General features: G+C 39.6%; 1 protein-coding gene across 3 annotated transcripts; it reads left to right on the forward strand.

The window, feature by feature from the left end:
- Positions 1-15: 15 nt before the first annotated feature.
- LOC306838439 (histone acetyltransferase KAT7-like) lies at positions 16-18,781 on the forward strand. Of its 3 annotated transcripts, none has more exons than XM_079366627.1 (15): positions 16-440; positions 2,263-2,407; positions 4,047-4,262; positions 6,071-6,355; positions 6,494-6,576; positions 6,997-7,083; positions 8,353-8,451; positions 8,563-8,652; positions 9,239-9,430; positions 11,195-11,284; positions 11,631-11,771; positions 12,747-12,840; positions 13,399-13,545; positions 15,109-15,215; positions 15,355-18,781. In XM_079366627.1, the coding sequence occupies exons 1-15, from the start codon at positions 426-428 to the stop codon at positions 15,451-15,453; spliced, it is 1,890 nt and encodes a 629-aa protein (XP_079222753.1). In that variant the 5' UTR covers positions 16-425; the 3' UTR covers positions 15,454-18,781. The 3 variants fall into 3 exon arrangements, with proteins under 3 accessions (XP_079222753.1, XP_079222752.1, XP_079222751.1); XM_079366626.1 differs by having other exon boundaries at positions 6,074-6,355; positions 8,563-8,673; XM_079366625.1 differs by having other exon boundaries at positions 17-440; positions 8,563-8,673.
- Positions 18,782-18,932: the final 151 nt, after the last annotated feature.

The raw sequence follows: 18,932 nt of genomic DNA on the forward strand, positions 1-18,932 counted from the left end.
ATGATCATTTCATAGTTGTGTCACACATTTGACAATTTAGGGATTGTAGCCAGCTGGTCCGATTCTCACGAGCGTTAACCCGGTACTAATTAGTAACTAAATTTTCACAACTCAATACTATCCCTAATGTTAACATTTTGGGGCTCGAACACATAAACACACATTATTAAATAACTTAATCAAACGGCGACTGCAACAGTGTTTTCCACACGGAAGTATTTTGTCGACGGACCCTCCAGCCAACTGTCGCGAGCTTGCGCCGTGCCAACAGGGAAGTGAAGAGCAATCGATGCGCCTTTTTCAGCTGACTTTGCTCATACCAAAAGCCAGTGTTTTTGGCTCTGCTTATTTATACAAGTTACGATTGTTTTCCCCTGAACTACAGAGCCCCAGTATTCCAGTGGAGACGCGTAAAACCTTTGAAAATGCCCCGTAGAAAGGTAAGGCGGCTGTTTGCTGCAGACTGCATGTCGGACACTTCACAACATAACGTCATAGATACTGTTGCCAAGCGAAGAGGTAAAAAACAAGCGGCTTTCGATCAACCTAGGACAGCATCTGATTTTACATTATGTGGATTTATTAATGTATGTTTAGATGAATATGTATGTTCATGGAGGATAGTGTACAATACGTGTTTTGCTAAAAAGCTACGCTAGCTTAATATCATTGCATACATGGTGTTGTTCATGAAGTTTCGTTCCTCCTGTAGAGTGAAAGGAGCTTGAAAATATGGGTTTTGTAAGTTTAGTATATTGATTCTTCAGCTGGTGAGAGTAAGTTAGTAAGTGTCGGTAACGGCGCTCTAACTAAGAGAACAAGCTGTTCTTTGAGCGCGGGGATGGAATGAGCTTCCGCACCAAAACAAGGCTGAGATTGGACAGCGTCGGGGAAAGGGTTGCGGTAATTGGTTAGGGCAGCTTAGACCACGCCCATTCCCTTTTGTAATTGGTCATATGTAAATATATGCCCCGCCTCATGTTGTGAAGTTTTTCAAATGAAACGTGCGCTTAAGGTTCACGCTACAGTGAGGGGGGCGTATAGCTCTTATTTTTATTTTATTTTTTTACCGCATTTTTATGGTCATATTTTATTTATTTAAAGAATACATGAGTAATGATTAAGCATTGTAATGACACCATCCTCATCACTCCTGAACACATAATATTTATTTTACATATATTTAATACTTATACATAGAGCACAAAGTTCATATATATTTCGCACATGGCCAATAAAGCTAATTTAGTTTCTGAGTGAAACGTGTTCAGGTGCCGTGTAATTGACTTTATTATGCACACTTGCACGAAGAACTGTGCTACCTGAAGTGAGATTGTCTTACTGTTCTTGTCTAATTACTGCGATCATTACATGTTAGTGTCACTTTTAAGGAGTCTGATTCATGATGTCTCATTTATTTACTAATATTAATAATATACGCTTTGGGTAAAGTGTTTGTTAAGTGAATTGTAGTAATAGATATCAGATAAAAAAATCTGATTAAAAACAAACAAACAATAACTTATGTGCAGCGAATGATATTTATTTTACTACTCTTTTACCTGAGGAGTGTAATTGTAAGAAGACATGTCATGTCTAATAAGGGCTATTGTTTTATTTTAGAGCAGGGAATGAGCTCCGACATTTTTTTCAATGCAAATGCTCTCAGGCCCCTTTCCCCACCCCCACCTTGTCGGATTTGGGTTTCTTGTGGTGTATAGGGTGAACCCCTATATACGCCTCAGCATCGCCCCATTCATCCCGTGTTTGTATCGTTAGCATCCCAGTCAGGCGATTTTGATTTTAATTGAGTCTCTTCATAAGTTACCGAGTATTTAATTTGTTATTTTATGTTGTGAAGTGATGGGCGTTTTACTCGGGTCTTCTAAATATTTTGTCTATTTAATTGGCGACAGACTGGCAATTCACTCGGAAGGTGAATTCAGGATTTTAGACACATGATCTGATTCAATAGATTCATTCAAATGTAATCGTCGTGCGTGCTGAATCGGGTTATTTTGAGTTTTTATTGACAGTCTATCGTAAAAGAGGGGGTACAATTCCGAAGGAGATGTAGAGGAGGTGACGCTCCTCCCCCAGAATGGGATCTTTGTTGAATTATCCGCTGGTAATAAAACAAACAAAACAAACAAACAAACACCTTATTTACTTCAGTCAGTCTGACACCATGTCTCGTGTGCATCTGAGGCGGCATTTGTCACTTATGTGATCAAGCTGAGTGTTTGTTGTTGTTGTTTCCAGAGGACAGCAGGCAGCAGCTCGGATGGGACGGAGGACTCGGATTTTTCCGCCGATCTCGAGCACACAGAAGCTTCCGAGAGCGCGCACAGGCGCAGCAGTACACGACTGACTCGTGCGTCACTACGCCTCAGCCGAGGCTCACAAGGTAAACATGCAAAGTTTTATTTTTGATAATTAACTATCGTAAAGACAAAAAACGGACCCGAATGAGGGCTATTGTATAGGGAAGAGCACAGCGTATACCATACATTGTGAAATAATAAAACTCATACGGTACTTTTAGCTTTGAAAGGGCTAAATGACATCATAGGTTAGCGTCAGTAGCCTACATGCTAATTCTTATATTCTTTCAAAAAAATCCTTGTAGTTCTTACATGTGTCGACGTCATGGCTTGGGTTAACGTTTTACCAGAATATTGTTGTCACGTGTGCTTATTTTAATAATAGTGATTTATTCTTGGAAGTATCAGATCCTCATTGTGGCGGAGGTATAACGAAAGATACATGATAACTAAATACACAATTTACGAAAAGGTTATCTTTTATATTTTCGTATTTGTTGTTGCTATATATTTATTATACTATGTTGTTAACATTTTATTTTGAATCAAGTTAATATCAATGGCAAAGTCTTAGTGACAGATTGAATTGACAGAAGTTTACAAATTAGGAAGCAACAAATTATTGTCCATTTCTATATTTTTCTTTTTGTTTCAGTGGCATGTACTTCTTTACATACACACTTTTGTTTTACATGGACGTGCTTGTTTATTTTGTTTGTGTGTCATTTCAATGAGGAGGATGCTTTACTGAGTATACCAGCCCCCCACACTTCAGCAGTGGCTCTTGTATATTGGCAGCCTTAAAGCCTGAATGGGTTCAGCTCAGACAGTGTGACCTTCCCCCACAACAGACGTACAAACCCTATTCCACCCCCTGTGTGACCTCTTTCTGTTGTGGCTGCCGGAGGGGATTTACAGCAGAGAAAGAAGGGATGACACTGTTTCCGTTTGCTTTTTGTTTGCAAGAGAAGTTGGCAAAGCTCTGGTAGTCCATGAACACGCTTGAAACAGTACAGAGGCTACAGTTTAAACCAAAAGAGTGAACTCAGAGGTTCAGCTTTATTTTTATGTAGCAGGATGTTTCTCTTCAAAAACCATTGAAACAGCTCACAACAAGTAAATATATCTTCTTTTTACCATGTTTCCTTGGAGTTATTCAGTTATAGTCACTTTTCAAATGTCCGTTCTGTGGTTGTAAACTATCTAAACTCTCTGCTAATATTTTTAGAAAACTTCATTGAGACAATCAAGCAGAGAAGCAGCATCGTATGACTTTTAATATCATTTTACCAACTGATTGTTGTCTAATTTAATCTCTCATCATCTAAAACCATAAGAGCTTCAGTGTGGTTATGTACAAGAAAAAAAATCTAAAAGAAGAAGTACAGTAGTATGTATGTTGTGTTATCAACGAAGCAATCTATTGAGCAGTTTTTTCACTTCAGCACTGACGGCAGTCAGGTCACAGGTGCAAATAAAAAAAAGAAATATCCCCCTCAAAAATGAATACATTGGTAATTGAAATCAAAATAAAAAAACGCAAGCAATGAATAGTAGTCATAATTAAAGTACATATATTTCTGAGTGTGTTAATCTATATCAAACAACAAATGTTTATGGTGATCAAACTAGTTCATGTTGTCAGGTTATGTAAATAATTAGCTTGTTTGTTTTGTACTTAAAACCAGATTGGAGCTCATTGAGCCGTCTCTTCCTTTTTAGATAATTGCAGCTCATTACGGAGCAGTTCTCCTCCCGCGGGGGTTCCGGAAGAAAGCTTGGATCTAGCAGCAGAGTCGACAGCAGCAGCAGTGGCAGCATCCGTCTTCTCCTCTGGACGCAGAATCACACGCAGCCAGCAGGGGGTGATAAACACCACGTCCAAAAAATACCCGCTGCGACAGAGCAGGTCATCTGGCTCAGATACCGAGGCAAATGGTAAGACCAATAGTGTTTCTGCACGTCTTAGAAATTCGACTTATGCAGTACCTCAGGATTACTTAAAAAAAAAAAAAAAAAATCTTTAAGCACAAAAAACTGTTTGTGTTTTTTTTTAAGCACACCCTCTTGGCTGTCAGATGAAATGGAGGAATCTGTCACAAAAGGGTAGAAGCAAAGGCAGAGTGGAAGAAGATGGAAAAAGAGGGAGGATGAAAATTAGACAGAGTAGTTAAGTCAGGTTACAAATGATGAAAGAGTAAATATATAGACGGATAAGTAGACAAAAGAAAGCTGAAGGGAGTGGAGAAAAGATAGTGTGAGCTGCAGAGAGAACGGGGAAGAAAGGAAATCTATCTGCATGTTTCATATGTTCATTGATATGCTGCTCAGGTGATCTCATGAGCTCTGCCTGTGATCACAGTGTGTTCCTAATTATACAAAAAAAAAAGCCAAATTGACATCAGTACACATCCTGGACTAGACTTCCTTACACAATGGGATCATTTATAACACGATTTTGTAGGAAATGGTAATCTGTATCAATCAAAGCAAACACAATCTGTGATATTACAAATGATTACCTCGACAGTGAACATTGTAGTTCCCTGAAACAAATAATACTGAGTGTGACCCTGCTGTGTTATGTTTTGATTAATTTAGCTCTTTTTTGTTGTTGTTGTTGTTGTTGTTGTTATCCCCATGTGGTCCTTCTTTCCAATATCTTTCTGCTACAGAGGGTTAGCATTTATCTTGCAAATGTACTCACAATGGAAAAAATAAAAACAAGTAACGATTCACCACCATCACAGTGCTTGTGTAAAACTGTGGCTGTTTCGTACGCAACAAAACCCAACCGCTTTTATTATAGCGTTCACAATGTAATACAACTCAGTTTGTCACTATGATCTCTGGGTCCTCTCTGTTTGCTCGAAAACCACAATGTTTTACAGAAACGTTTGGTTAAAAATGCTATCGGTATTATGAGGGACGTACTGTATTTGTCTCGCATTGACATCAATACAAAGTTTGCCGGACGTCTTTTATTGCCCAGTGTCACTGAAAATAAAAGAGAGGATTTGCCCTGCTGACATCCACTGTTTCACTTGTCAGCTCTGAGCTAAATAAAATAAAAAAATCCTCTGCTGCAGGGACACCAGTCTTTCCCATTAGATGTATCCCCGAGCAGCTTTTACTGGAGGGTGTTTTTTTTTGGGGGGGGGGGGGGGGGGGGGGGGGGGTTTTGCAGCCTTCAGGGACTTTGCTCAAGAATGATGTGTGGCGGTTTAGATACTTGTATTACAGAATGGTTGTCCAATATTTTCACAACATTGAACCTCGGGATAATAATAATAATACATTTTATTTGTAAAGCACTTTATATTCATCAATCCCCGAAGTGCTACAGAGTTTAAAAGGATAAACTAGTCCTTAAAAACACATAAAACATCTAAAAAATTAAATTAGGAGAAGGGATATACTTTGAAATTCTAGATAGACAGTTTTTTAATAACTGATACTTTTTTTCTTTGTTTGTTTGTTTTCTTTTTTACTTTTTTTAAGATTTATTTTTGGCCTTTATTATAGAGAGGAAAGTGGATAGAGGCGGAAATCAGGGAGAGAGTGGGGAGAGACATGCGGGAAAGGAGCCACAGGCCAGACGCGAACCCGGGCCGCCCGCGCGAGTACCATATCCTCGCTACATGCCACGGCGCCACGATAACTGATAATTTTTAATGTGTGTGGTATGTTTATGTAACTATTTTTGCAGTTATTTACTCTCTGTCCTTTGGTCCTGATTTGTTCAGCAGACCAGAAGCGAGGGGTGGATCGTGACGAGACCCCTCCTCGCACCCCAACCGGCAACGCGCCATCTTCCGAGTCGGACATCGAGGTCTCAAGTCCCAGCAACGACCACGTGTCTTCAGGCAATGATGTTGTAGTTTCACAAGAGGAGGACGAGAGATTAGCTAAAGAGCTGTCACTCAAAGAGGCTGCCGCCCACGATCTCTCCCATCGGCCCAAACGACGGCGCTTCCATGAAAGCTACAACTTTAACATGAAGTGTCCCACGCCTGGTTGCAACTCATTAGGTGAGGGCAAACGTCACTGCAGAATTTGTTATTGCTTCATGTATGTAACTACTAGGCACCAACCTGAATTGTCTTTGTTATAATTTGCATTATATGAAAAAAATTCAGATTGAATTATAGATTGTCTTTTTCTGTCAGGTCATCTGACAGGGAGGCATGAGAGACATTTCTCCATATCAGGATGTCCTCTTTATCACAACCTCTCTGCTGATGAATGCAAGGTACTGTATACACACACACACACACACACACACACACACACACACACACACACACACACACACACACAGACAGACAGAGTTTTAAAACAAAGAAATATCCAATACAAAGCTCTGACTATGAAATGCTCTTAAGTGTTTTACAATTTCTTAGTTTTTCTTTTCTTATATTTTTCTGACGTCTAGCTTCTTCAAAATTCTCTGAGCTTTTTTTTTTTTTTTTTTTTTTCACTTTTGCTCTTTGGCAAACAAAGATGCCACACTGTGTTTAGTGGTGAAACCCAAGGAAACTCACAGTGTAGAATTGAAGTTGTCAAGCAGCGAAAAAACCTCCACCAACACGGAGGTGGTTGCTGAAATGTCGCTGCTGCGGGGGTTGGTTGTGAGTCATTTGGTGGTAGACAAGTGTTGATGTTTTGCTAGGGCAAGGCATCGACGCGCGACAAACAGGCCGACGAGAGGACGCTGTCGCACCGCCAGGACGAGAACAGACACTCCACAAGAAGCCAGGTAATACAAAAGCTCACATACACCTATATATAGACGAGAGAGTGCAGCAGACAGACGTGACACATTATGAAACAGAAAACAGACAGACACATGTAAACACATACACGTGTGTATGTTTCTTTTAGGGTGCAGAATATTAACGGTATTCTCTTTATTAACCGAATTTAGTGAGTGAATCCAATTAAAGATGGTGCTTTTCCTCAATTTTACCAATCAATTCAGGAGCAATAACTACACAATAAACTTTCCTCGATCGCATCTGCAATGCATCATGCTTATTCCTTGTGCCTGTGTGTGTGTGGAGGGGGGGGGGGGGTCAAAGAGGGGTCAAACCTGAGTTGTGGTGCTTCCTCAGGGATAAGTGTTGACAGGTTGTTGCAGGTTGAGTCACACAAGCCTTGTATTGCACAAAACTCCGGGGGAGAAAAAAAACTCCAGAAGTTTTCGAGGATGAGCTGTATGTGTAAAAAAAAAACAAACACTTCATCTTCAATCAATCTTCTTTGTTAACTACAAGATCAGTAGGATTTCAGGGGCAGTCGTCCTGACAGACTGTGGAAGGCATCCTCCCGCATTGGTTTAATTAATATATTTATTTGAAATGTGCTCAGAGACAACTTAGAGATGACCTTTTAAGTCAAACTTATAACTCTATTTCATGTATCCATTGCTTGGTCCTGATGTTTAAAAAGCACCTCAAATGACATATCTTATAAAATACCTCTACATAAAATGAAATGTATACCCAAACAAGGCAGCACACATCTACTAAAAACTCACAAATATGTGGCTACAGAATAATCAGTCTGATCATTCTCCTTTACATTTACGACTAAATTCTACTCAGAATTACTAAGTGTACTCAGGAAGCCTTCGGCCTGCCTTGAACTGATGTAATGGTTTAAAGTTATGTAGACTTGGAACAGCAGACCATTGCAGCCTGTAAAAATCCACGTTTTATCTTTGATGGCCAATGTTGAGTGTTATAAATAGAACATGAGTGGAACCTCATGTTTTATTTTCACACCCTAACGATATGATTTTAAAACATGAAATGGTCCAAGTACAGATCCCTGTGGAACACCAGTGCAGATTTTTACAGTGAATGCCCTTAAACACCTGTATGCTCTTTTGTTACGAATTGGTCCTATATAAATAATGATTGATTGATCTTCATTTTATTATTATAATCAAATCATGTTGAGTAATATTTCTGTTCATTAAAGTTTTTAAAATGAAAGCGTAAAGTCGTCTCTTCGTGGTCCTCAGGCGCCCACAGACCGCCAGCTGCGCTACAAGGAGAAGGTGACAGAGCTGAGGAGGAAGAGGAACTCTGGTCTTAATAAGGAGCAGAAGGAAAAGTACATGGTAAGTTGGTTTGAAACAAAAATCCATGTGAATTCTTAATGTCTTACTGTACATAAGTCCAACTTCTGTCTTCTCCTCTTTTTTTTTTTTGATTCTGTCCCACACCTCTAGGAGCACCATGAGAGCCACGGAGCTAACAGGGAGCCGCTGCTGGAGAACATCACAAGTGACTACGACCTCGAGCTGTTCAGGAAAGCGCAGGCACGTGCCTCGGACGACCTTGTAAGAGAGAAAACTCATCCTCACCTCCCTCCCTTACCGTGTCCTCTTCCCTTTGTTTTTTTGTCTCCCTCTTTTTTTCCTGCATTATTCCTCTTCTTCTCTGTTTCAGTCTGGTAACCCTCCTCTGCAGCCACAGGGGGAGTCAGAGATATTTTTGGTAGTTTGGAGCATCACTTCCTGTTTGTTGTATTGTGATTTATATTCAGGTTCGAAGATTGCTATGGTAGTGAAAATTAGCTATTATTTATGAACTGTTATATTTTTTGTCATTGAAAAGAGAAACATTTTCACCTTCATATTAGATCTTATAAATATTCTGCTTCCCATATTTTTTTTAATGGATTTATATTTCAAATCTGTTGTGCATGGTTGCCTCCACTGAGGACTTTCTTGGCGTGCTCTTTGGTTTACCTGAACCCTTTCTTTTAATAATGGCTTTTCTTCTTTCGTCTCCTCTGTCCCCTCTGCTTGCTTGCCTTCCCTTTCTTCCTTTCTTTCTTTCTTTCCTCCTTGCACCTTTTCCATTCCCCATCTCCCTTACCATCCTCTCCTTTCATCTGTACAGGATAAGCTCCGTCTTGCTGGCCAGGTGTCGGAGGGCAGCAACATGATAAAGACCATTGTGTTTGGCCGCTACGAGCTGGACACTTGGTATCACTCTCCGTACCCAGAGGAATACGCTCGCCTGGGAAGGCTCTACATGTGTGAATTCTGCCTCAAGTATATGAAGAGCCAGACTATTCTGCGCAGGCATATGGTAAGACGACTTTTTGGATTTTGCAAGGCACAAAATTTCAAGTTAGTATTTATATATATATATATTAAAAAACTTTGATGTTGTGGAGGTCAATCTTAACATTTCAATCCTTGAATTGCTGTAGCAAGACACCACTAGATATAGAGCATAGCCATTTAAGGAAGCCATTACTTTATTGTTGTAACTTTGTATTACATTTTAACAAAATATTGAACATTTTGATGTTTCTTAGGGTTTGAAGATTATTGGTGGACTCTTAATTGGAATACAAACGACTGTACAAACAGGCAGTAAATAAACACAACAGCCATTAGCCAGATGATTTGTTCCAGTCTATCTTGCTCTCACACTTCAGCGTGTGCAGATTTAGTGTACTCACAGAGTGGTTACAAGTCGGCCTCAGTGCCCTTTTGCACTTGAGAATTAGACAGAAGGACAGGCCGGAGCCCTCTCACCTTAAGTGAGGACGTGCTCTACATGTCTAATGTTTTGGTAAAAGATTGTTTGTATTTATTGATAGGACAGCTAAAGAGAAATGTGGATTTGGGGATAGACGTGCATCAAAGAGTAGTGGGCTCTGTAGCCTCCTTATGAGGAGCTAACTGAGTGAGCTGAACAGGAGGCAAGGATCCAAGTTTATTTGTGTTGGTTAATTGGTTAATTGTGTTGTTTTTTCACGAAGACGATCACACACACTCTGGCCTTTAATACAAGCTGAGCTTGACGTCTTTTTTTATTTCATGCTCCTGTTTATTGTATTTTTATTGCTTTATTGTCTTTTATAGTTTGCTTTTTTGCCTGTACAGCACTTTGAACAAACAAGGTTGTTTTAAATGTGCTATAGAAATAAAGTTTGATTGATTGATTGACACAGCCCTGTTAGATTTGAGTGTGTCTGCCTTCTTCAGGTTAACTTCAGATGAACAGGATGGGGCTGTTAAACCTTTAAAATAGTCTAAACATTGTTTTGTTGAGGTCGAGAGCTCTGGATTCAAACTGAAATAAAGTTGGACTTTAACAGCTTTTAACTTTTCTTGTTTTCCTGTCATGATATTTAGGTTTTTTTAAATCTCACTTTAATTTCTCCTGTTCAATGCTTGTGGCCTTGATATAACGATTCCCTTTACAGTTTAATTTTCCATCATTTAAAAATACTTTTATATACTGTATGTGGTGTAAAGAGTAGTGGGCTGCTGTTTGACATTTTGAAATCCTAATATTTCATCATTTCTGTGATCAGGAATTCTTGTCCTCTTATTACATTAAAAAAGAAAGCTAAAACACCAGGAAAGACTTTCAGCGCCTTGGTATGATGGGGGTTAATTTAGCTCAAGTGTCTCTGACTGATAACCAAAACCGTTTCCAGTCAGTGACATTGAAGTGTCAAAGGGAAAATGGACCGCGGCATAAAATGAGTCTGAGCGATTGCAGCAGTTCAAACTCTAAACTCACGATGCCGGTGCCTAAGGCTGTTCATAATGTTATTCCTAGATCATGCAGACTCTGCTTTAGATAGACTGTATAACTTTGACCTGCTGATGCATTTCACACCAATATCATAGTGGAGTGAGAGAAGCAATAAGAGACCCTTAAATGGTTTGGAGTTTCAAGACTGGTTCATATATATATATGTACACACACACACCCTTTTCATCCCACACTCAAAGAACGGAGGTCACTGTAACTTTAATAAGAGTTCTTATGAGTTGAATGAGCACCATATGAAACTAAACGTTGTACACTTCTTGCTTATATCGCATTAAGGCAAAGTGCGTGTGGAAGCATCCTCCAGGGGACGAGATCTACAGGAAGGCGAACATCTCCGTCTTTGAGGTGGACGGAAAGAAGAACAAGGTAAGGAGATGCTTTTTTATTTTTATTTTTTATTGGATCATATTAAAGTCAAACAAGTAGTTCTTCCCCTTGTGAAGAACAAGGCCCTTTAACACCTAAAATAAGTCCTGTAGAAAATGTTCATACTTCCGTCAAGTGAGCCGTCTTTACTGGTTGTGAAAGTGAAAAAAAAAAAGTAACACGTCTGATTGGTTGTCTCTGGTGTTACCTCATTGGCTTGAATCGTGGTCGGTATCTTTGACATTTAGAGAGCTAAAGAGATACAGATCTGTCTGTGTGGGTCTGCTCAGCTGTCTCTCCTGTATGTTCGGATGGATTATAACGCCACTGATGCTCTTTTCCATAGATCTACTGTCAGAACTTGTGTCTGCTAGCAAAACTGTTTCTGGACCACAAGACTCTGTATTACGACGTCGAGCCTTTCCTTTTCTATGTCATGACCGAAGCAGACAACACAGGGTGCCACCTGGTGGGATACTTCTCCAAGGTAAACTGGGAGCCAATAACAGCTGTAGCACTTTTGAAAGAAAGGGAAAAAAAAAAATCCAGATTTTAGCGTACAAGAAAATAGGCAAGGGCAGCACATTTATTCCTGGTGTACCGTAAAGTCTGGTGTATAAGACACACTTTTGTTTATTTATTCATATAGAAAGTTAACTGCATCCTATTTACCGACACACAATATACCAGTGAAAAATACTGACTCATTACTGTGAGTGCAGCACGCACCATCACACACTGCACACATCATGGTGCAGTGTGTGATCAGGAAACACAGCGACGCCGACGAGGCTGGAAGCGCCACATTTTTACCATCTTTTCTTTGCATCCGGTCATAATGGTTTACTATAAGTAAACGATGGTGTGCTGTCATTAAAGAAAGCTTGTGGCGTGCTGGTTTGATTAAAAGACCCCTCATTTAAAGTCAACAAGTTACCAGCAGACGCAAAACTCAATTGACGAGATTCTGTACGTCACAAATTTCACCGTCGGCCGAGAGCCCGACTACCCTACTGAAACTAGTAGGAGCTGCACAGTGTAGACTTTGCTGAGTCTTTTGTGCAGGTCTATTTTTATTCTCGCTACAGACTTTGCTGTTGTGGGAGACCACCAAAAGCAAACTGTGTCTTATATTCCCTTGTAATTTATATTCCAGATTTTATGGAAGTTAAACTTAATGTATTGTTTATGTCGTTGACCTCTCCGGGGTTGGGGGTATGTTCTAGGCAAGATGTAATATTAATTATGTGAAGACGTGACACGTTGGTTTGAGAGTGAGATGTGAAAAAAACACTGAGTAGCAGCTTATATTTACGATACTGCCTATGGCCCTGGGACATGTTTTACTGAGTCTATCAGTTTACCCGAGGAAGGTATGAGCAAGAACTGAGTACAAAAGAATCAACAGTTGTTTCATCGAATTCCATCAGATCAGATTTCTGGATTCATGTCTCATTTTCAGGAGAAGAACTCTTTCCTGAACTACAATGTGTCCTGCATCCTCACCATGCCGCAGTACATGAGGCAAGGCTACGGCAAGATGCTCATAGACTTCAGTAAGTACAAGGCTGCCTTTTTGTGTCATTGTGTGTGCCAGGAGCTTTTCTGTCACAAAGTCAGCAGCACTCGCCAATCTGAAGAGGGAAACCTGCTTTTATTGATAAATGCCCCCTCTCCCTGTTGTTTGTTTTCTTCTGGCTTGATGTCTGGACGATCACACGAGAGTAAAGCTCTCCAGTTTTGTTGTTCAGATCTTGTCGTAGATGAAAGTTTTTTTTTTTTTGTTTGTTTATTTTTAAACAAAGGAAATATCTTGGAAAAATCTTTATGGGCAAAGACGCTCAGACTTTTTGTACCCGCCTTTCCTGAGTCCCAGAGGGAAGGGGGGACAATCAACGGACAAATCACTTAAAGTGGATCAAGGAAGTCCGTTCAATAGTGACCATTCTGTGCAGTGAAAATGATTTTTAGCTTTTTCAAATGAAAAAAGAAAATTTTAAGAACTCACAAACCTGGATTTAGTAGGTTTAGTATGATATAAATCTGTGCCCGTGTTTCTGACGGAATGGGACACTACAGTCTTCATACAGCTCTATGTGCTGTGTCTCTTAAAGGTTACCTGCTGTCTAAGGTGGAGGAGAAGGTGGGTTCACCGGAGCGCCCTCTGTCTGACCTCGGCCTCATCAGCTACAGGAGTTACTGGAAGGAGGTGCTTCTGCGTTACCTGAACAACTTTCAGGGCAAAGAGATCTCCATCAAAGGTCAGAGCTGGATCACACACTCGCGAGTTTGCCGCGGAGCGTCTCAAATGGAGAAACACTGTCAGTGTCGTAAATCACTGGTGGGAAAAACTGTCGGCTGAGAAAAGAAACCGAGCCTTGTAAAGTTCTTTTTTTGCTCAACAAAGTTTTTTTTTTAACATTTAGTGTTTCCAACTAAAGCCTGTTGTCTCCATCCTCCATGCGGAGCTAACATGTTTAATATACTTCCTTGTTACTCGTATAGAATTTAAAGCCAGTTGTTGTTTCAAATGTTTTTAATGCAGCATTGATGACAACTGTGTTTGGATTAACTTTCTCCTTTTGTTGTTTTGCATTTCTACCATGTGCTGTGCATTACTGCCACCACCCGTCAATGAACAAAACAGATGTCGTTCATTGGTATGTTAAAAACATTTTAAACAGGCGACCACTTAACAACGAGAAAGTCTCCTTGATGCTAGTATTAGTGAAGTAGTTGTTTCCTCAGGGAGAGGGACGTGCTTTGATATTCCTCCTGACAAAGGCAGACTGTGTGTGTCTGTGCTTCTCACAGCTAACAGCTAGCAAGTACTCCTCCTACCCAATCGATATTTAAGAACAAACGGATGAGGCAGCCTTCGCTTCAAGCTTTCGACCACGTTAGTCACATTGTATGTAACATGGAAGGAGTAAATCTGAGTTTAAATGACTTCAAAAGCAAAACAAATATGTTTGCTACATTGAAAAAGAGTTAGCAAAATCTCTAAGGTGGGCCGTAACCATGACAGTGTGACACAGCTAATCATTTGGTTGTAACATTGTGTTCTTCTAGCCCAAACCTCTTTTTGTCTACTTCTTCTTTTTTTTGTGTGAATTTTGTCAAATATGATGTATGCTGTTTTGAATTGAGGAGGATGTCATTGCAAAAGAACCTCCCTGAGGACCTCAGTCTGCATTCAAAAGGGTTTTAAAGTGTTTACAAGGTTCACGCTTGCAGTTCTGTAGAGATACGCAAACATCGCACAAAGGCCCTTTAATCAAAACCTTTGTGATGTTCTTGTTTGCTACATTGAAAAGAAAGTAGCACAACAATGAATCTGTTAAAAAGAATGGGGGGAATAAACACTAGGTTATTTTTTTCTCCCATCTGAATATGTAACTTCCATTTCCATGAGCTTATAAGAGTCCAATGCTTCTTCAAAATGATCTCATGCTAGTTTTAGATCCCACACATTAGCTGGCATCTAAGTCTGAAAATAGTTGCCAATAAGACAGTGGGTATTATAGACATGGTGCCTGCTAAATCATTGTATGGTCATTGTATTTAAAGAGACACACACCAAAACGGAGCGTTCTGAGAGAGCCACACCAGAGGTCACAAACCTCCTCTGGTGCTTGATTCATGTTATATATATTATATAACGTATATTATATACAAAGCACAGATGTTTCATTTAGACCAAAGGAAACTGTCTGAAAAGGGGGATAATATGTCTTCTTTAATGGATGACATGCAGGAAGAGTTTCATTCTTCTCACTCACACCGTCCTGATCCAATACCTCTGACTTCTGTTGTTTTCACAGAGATCAGTCAGGAGACCGCAGTGAACCCGGTGGATATTGTCAGCACTCTGCAATCGCTTCAGATGCTGAAATACTGGAAGGGGAAGCACCTTGTTTTAAAGAGACAGGTAGGAAATGAAGCACTACATTTGATTGGTTACACTCGCTTTACTTAAGTTCAAACTATTTACTCTTGATGAACAACTTCAGGCTGTATTGTGTACCTTTCTCTGCTGTGGTCAACGTAGGTGCATTTTGTTTCCATAGGACCTTATCGACGACTGGAAGGCAAAGGAGACCAAACGCGGTAACGGAAAGACCATCGACCCCACGGCCTTAAAATGGACACCGCCCAAAGGCTCGTAAAGGAACGTTTACACTGACAATTTCAAAAACCGCATATACACACACTGATCCTCCTCTGCACACTGGTATGCTCACAGACACTGAGCCTAAACTCCTGTACAAAACACTTTCAGCTGCTACAGCAGTCAGTCACTCACTGACGCACGTTACTCTGGATTCAGCAGTTACACACTGATAAACGTCCTACAAACGTGATCGTTTCAGAGAGAATGTATCAAGGCAACAATTTGCAAGTACCTGAATCTGTCAGAGACGGGCTTCTAAAAAATAAATACGCAGAATTTAAACAGACCTGAATGAAATAAGTTACTTCTCTTAAATAAGAAGCTGATGACTCAAAATCCAGTTTTGTAGAATAATAATCATATGAATAAATGTTCTAATACAAGGAACACTGATCAGTATGTTCCTGTTTCGCTGTCCTGGCGGCAGTGTTGTCACAAACCGCTCGTGTTTTAGCCAATCACATTTTGACTGCGGCTAGCTGGAGCAGAGCAGAGAAAAGGCTAGCAGCCAGTGTTGTAGTTTGATTTCCTGAAAAAGGAAACTGATGCTCTTTGTCCAAGCCAGCTAATTAGCACGGAGCAACAGTCTGTGAGGCTGTAGACACAATATATTCCTCCTGACAGACGAGCTTGCATAGAATAAGTTAGAAGAATTTGAACAAAGAGCTTCAGCTACCAAAGGAAGTCTGCCTACAATCGTTTACGCCGTTAGCTAAATTTAACCGCTCTTCTTATGTAAGAAAAAGAGGTTCAAGACTTTTTTTTCTGGCTGTTTGAAAACAGAGTAACAATTTTCATGCAACCAACTCATTCATTGTTTCTTGTATAAAACCCATCACACCCGTCAGCTCATCATTGGTCAGGAAGCTATAGCTGCCATTGGCTACGTTCAGACAGTTTTGTGTCACCAACTGATCTTCCGTGATGTGTTCAGGCAACACGTCACTCCCTCTCTTTCTGTAGAACCTTTTAACTGAAGGGGGGGCTTTGTTGTTTCTCTAACCTCCACATTCATACTCTGAAGAGAAAAAGGTTCACAGTGAGTCAGAATTACAGAGTGTTGGAGCTTTCAAACGTTTTTTCCGTTTCCTTTTTTTTTTGTGGTTTTTGTAAAATTTCTCAAAAATGTTTCAACTTTTTCTACCTCTAAGGTTTACCACTGTTTTCAAGCTCATATGGCCCATTTTAAGCTTCCTTTTAAAATTCTATGTTAACATGTGAATATTTGTAGCTGTGAGTGTTTTTTTTTTAAATATTAGATTTTCAAAAAGATATTTATATGCTGTTTATTTAACTGTAGAACATAAAAGACAAAGTCAGATAGAGGAATGTCTATTCCATTCTACGCGTACACATATTTATCTCAAATGTTTATGTAGATTTGAATGTCTAGAAGCTTTTGGAAGGCTCAGGAGGAAGAATCAAAGCCGACCATTAAACAAGGACAAAGACAGAAGTCCTTCACATTTCCCAGATTTGTCTCCTTTAATCAAAGGTGACATGAAGCAGTTAGAGCGTGTCACTCTGCCACATTGTCACTCCTTGTTAAAACCACAATTATGGGAACTAATGCACAAGCTTTGGTAGTGGCCTGTTTGGCAGCAGTTTTTTTTATAATGTTCATATTCTGAACAACCCTCTGTGTGTGATTGGTAACAGATTTTACTTCATTGACAATCTAACAGATTTTAATCAATTTATGATTTTGCGATGACATTTTTAGAAGACATTCTCATTTTGTATCAATATGCAAATTAACCCTAGAAGTTAGCATTAGAGTTAGAAAACATTCCCCTTTAGATATGCAAGCTAAAAACTAAGTTAAGCATTTGGCTAGCATAGCACAACATTGCAAAAACAGCTAGTCTGGCCCTTTTACATCTCCACCTGTAAAACAAGTTCCTTAGAGTTAACACAATACACTCCATGTCCATCAGTGACTTTTATTTGTTCTGGTAGGTGTATTTTGTTAGCTTTATGACAAAGCCAGGTTAGCCATTTTCTACTGTTTCCAGTTACATGCTGTGATTAGCCAAGCTATAAACTGTAGCAGATAAGTATATTTCCTTAAACTGTCAAACTATTCCTAACAATGTGCATGAAATAAGACAGCAGCTGGCTGTGAAATTGGAGGTGTGCAGACAACAATGTCATATTGAATCAGCTGTTTTCCCTTTTGTTTCACAGCCCTTTTTATTCTTTTCCAGATGTTGTATCACAATTAAACATGTGGAGGGATGTTTTCCTCTGCTGCCTTGAGTTATGTTTAGTGTTCTTTGACAGTCAAAGAAATGTTGCCTTTAGATTCTGTAATGTTGAGGATGTTTCTTATTGTGTTTTTTTTCATGATTTGTTTATGCCATCTGTTGATTTATTTATCTGTGTTTTATATTTTTATAGGTTTTTCTAATCCGTTGGTGTATGTTTGTGTCCATGTGTTTTAATGTGAGGGGCTTCGGGAGTCACCTCACTTACCACTAGTTTCCAAATCAATACACACAGGAACTGCACCTTCCCTTTTAGCACTTGTTCACACTTAACCTGTGTGGGAAATGTGTGAGTGGCAGAAATCCCTCACAACTCTCGGTAGTGTAAATAGTGATTTGTTTTTTTCTTTGTGAAATTCTAAAGTGCATTATTAACAGATATGTGCACTTAATTTTTCTGAAAACACACAATCTGGTTTTGGAAAATAAATTCCATGATGATGATTTTCCATTCAACGCTAAGCTACTCTTATTTGAGTTTCATTGAGCTCTTATCTGCAAAGGCATGATAGCAAAGGGGGAAATTATTTTGTATTTAAAATTAAAGATTGCATTTTTTTCCAGATATTAACGTACAGAGAAACAGAGTATATGTTGCATTGTTCGAGCAGCAGAAAAGTGACCTGGTTGTAACCTTAAATGGTACAAGGAAAAAAAAGAATTACACAATATTACAAAACGTTTTCTAAAAACAGCCCTGAATATGTAAAACATCCAAAAATCCATCTTTATTGGTCTGAAAGTCTCTTCTTCTTTCATTCATTTCTCCTGTTGTCTTGCATTGTTTCGTCAATGCCAGTGGCAGCTATAGACTTGCAGCTTCACCTTGCTTGACATTAACCTGAGTAGTGCCAGATTATTAGAGAAAACAAGACGCATCCCATCCCCTTCCATTGTTCACTGCTGCTGTAGTGCTGCAGCACCGCACCCTGCTTCCCACACTCAAAGCAACAACAGACAAAAAGTAGCGTGGCATCAATATGTAGCTCAGTTGTGCTCTTGTACTTTGCTTCTACCCCATCCTCCCTGTTCAATAAATGCAGACGGTGAAACATGGTAAGCCTTCTCTGATGTGTCATCTGTGTGTTTGATGTCTCCCATGGCAACAGTGTAAGAGTCTTGACGGATGATGTTTGGACGCCTTCTCTCTCTTTAAGACAAATTCACATGAAATACGTCTAGAAAATATAAAATGATAAAAGTAAGT

This window comes from Symphodus melops, assembly GCF_947650265.1.
Source record: "Symphodus melops genome assembly, chromosome: 17".
Taxonomy (NCBI): Eukaryota; Metazoa; Chordata; class Actinopteri; order Labriformes; family Labridae; genus Symphodus; species Symphodus melops.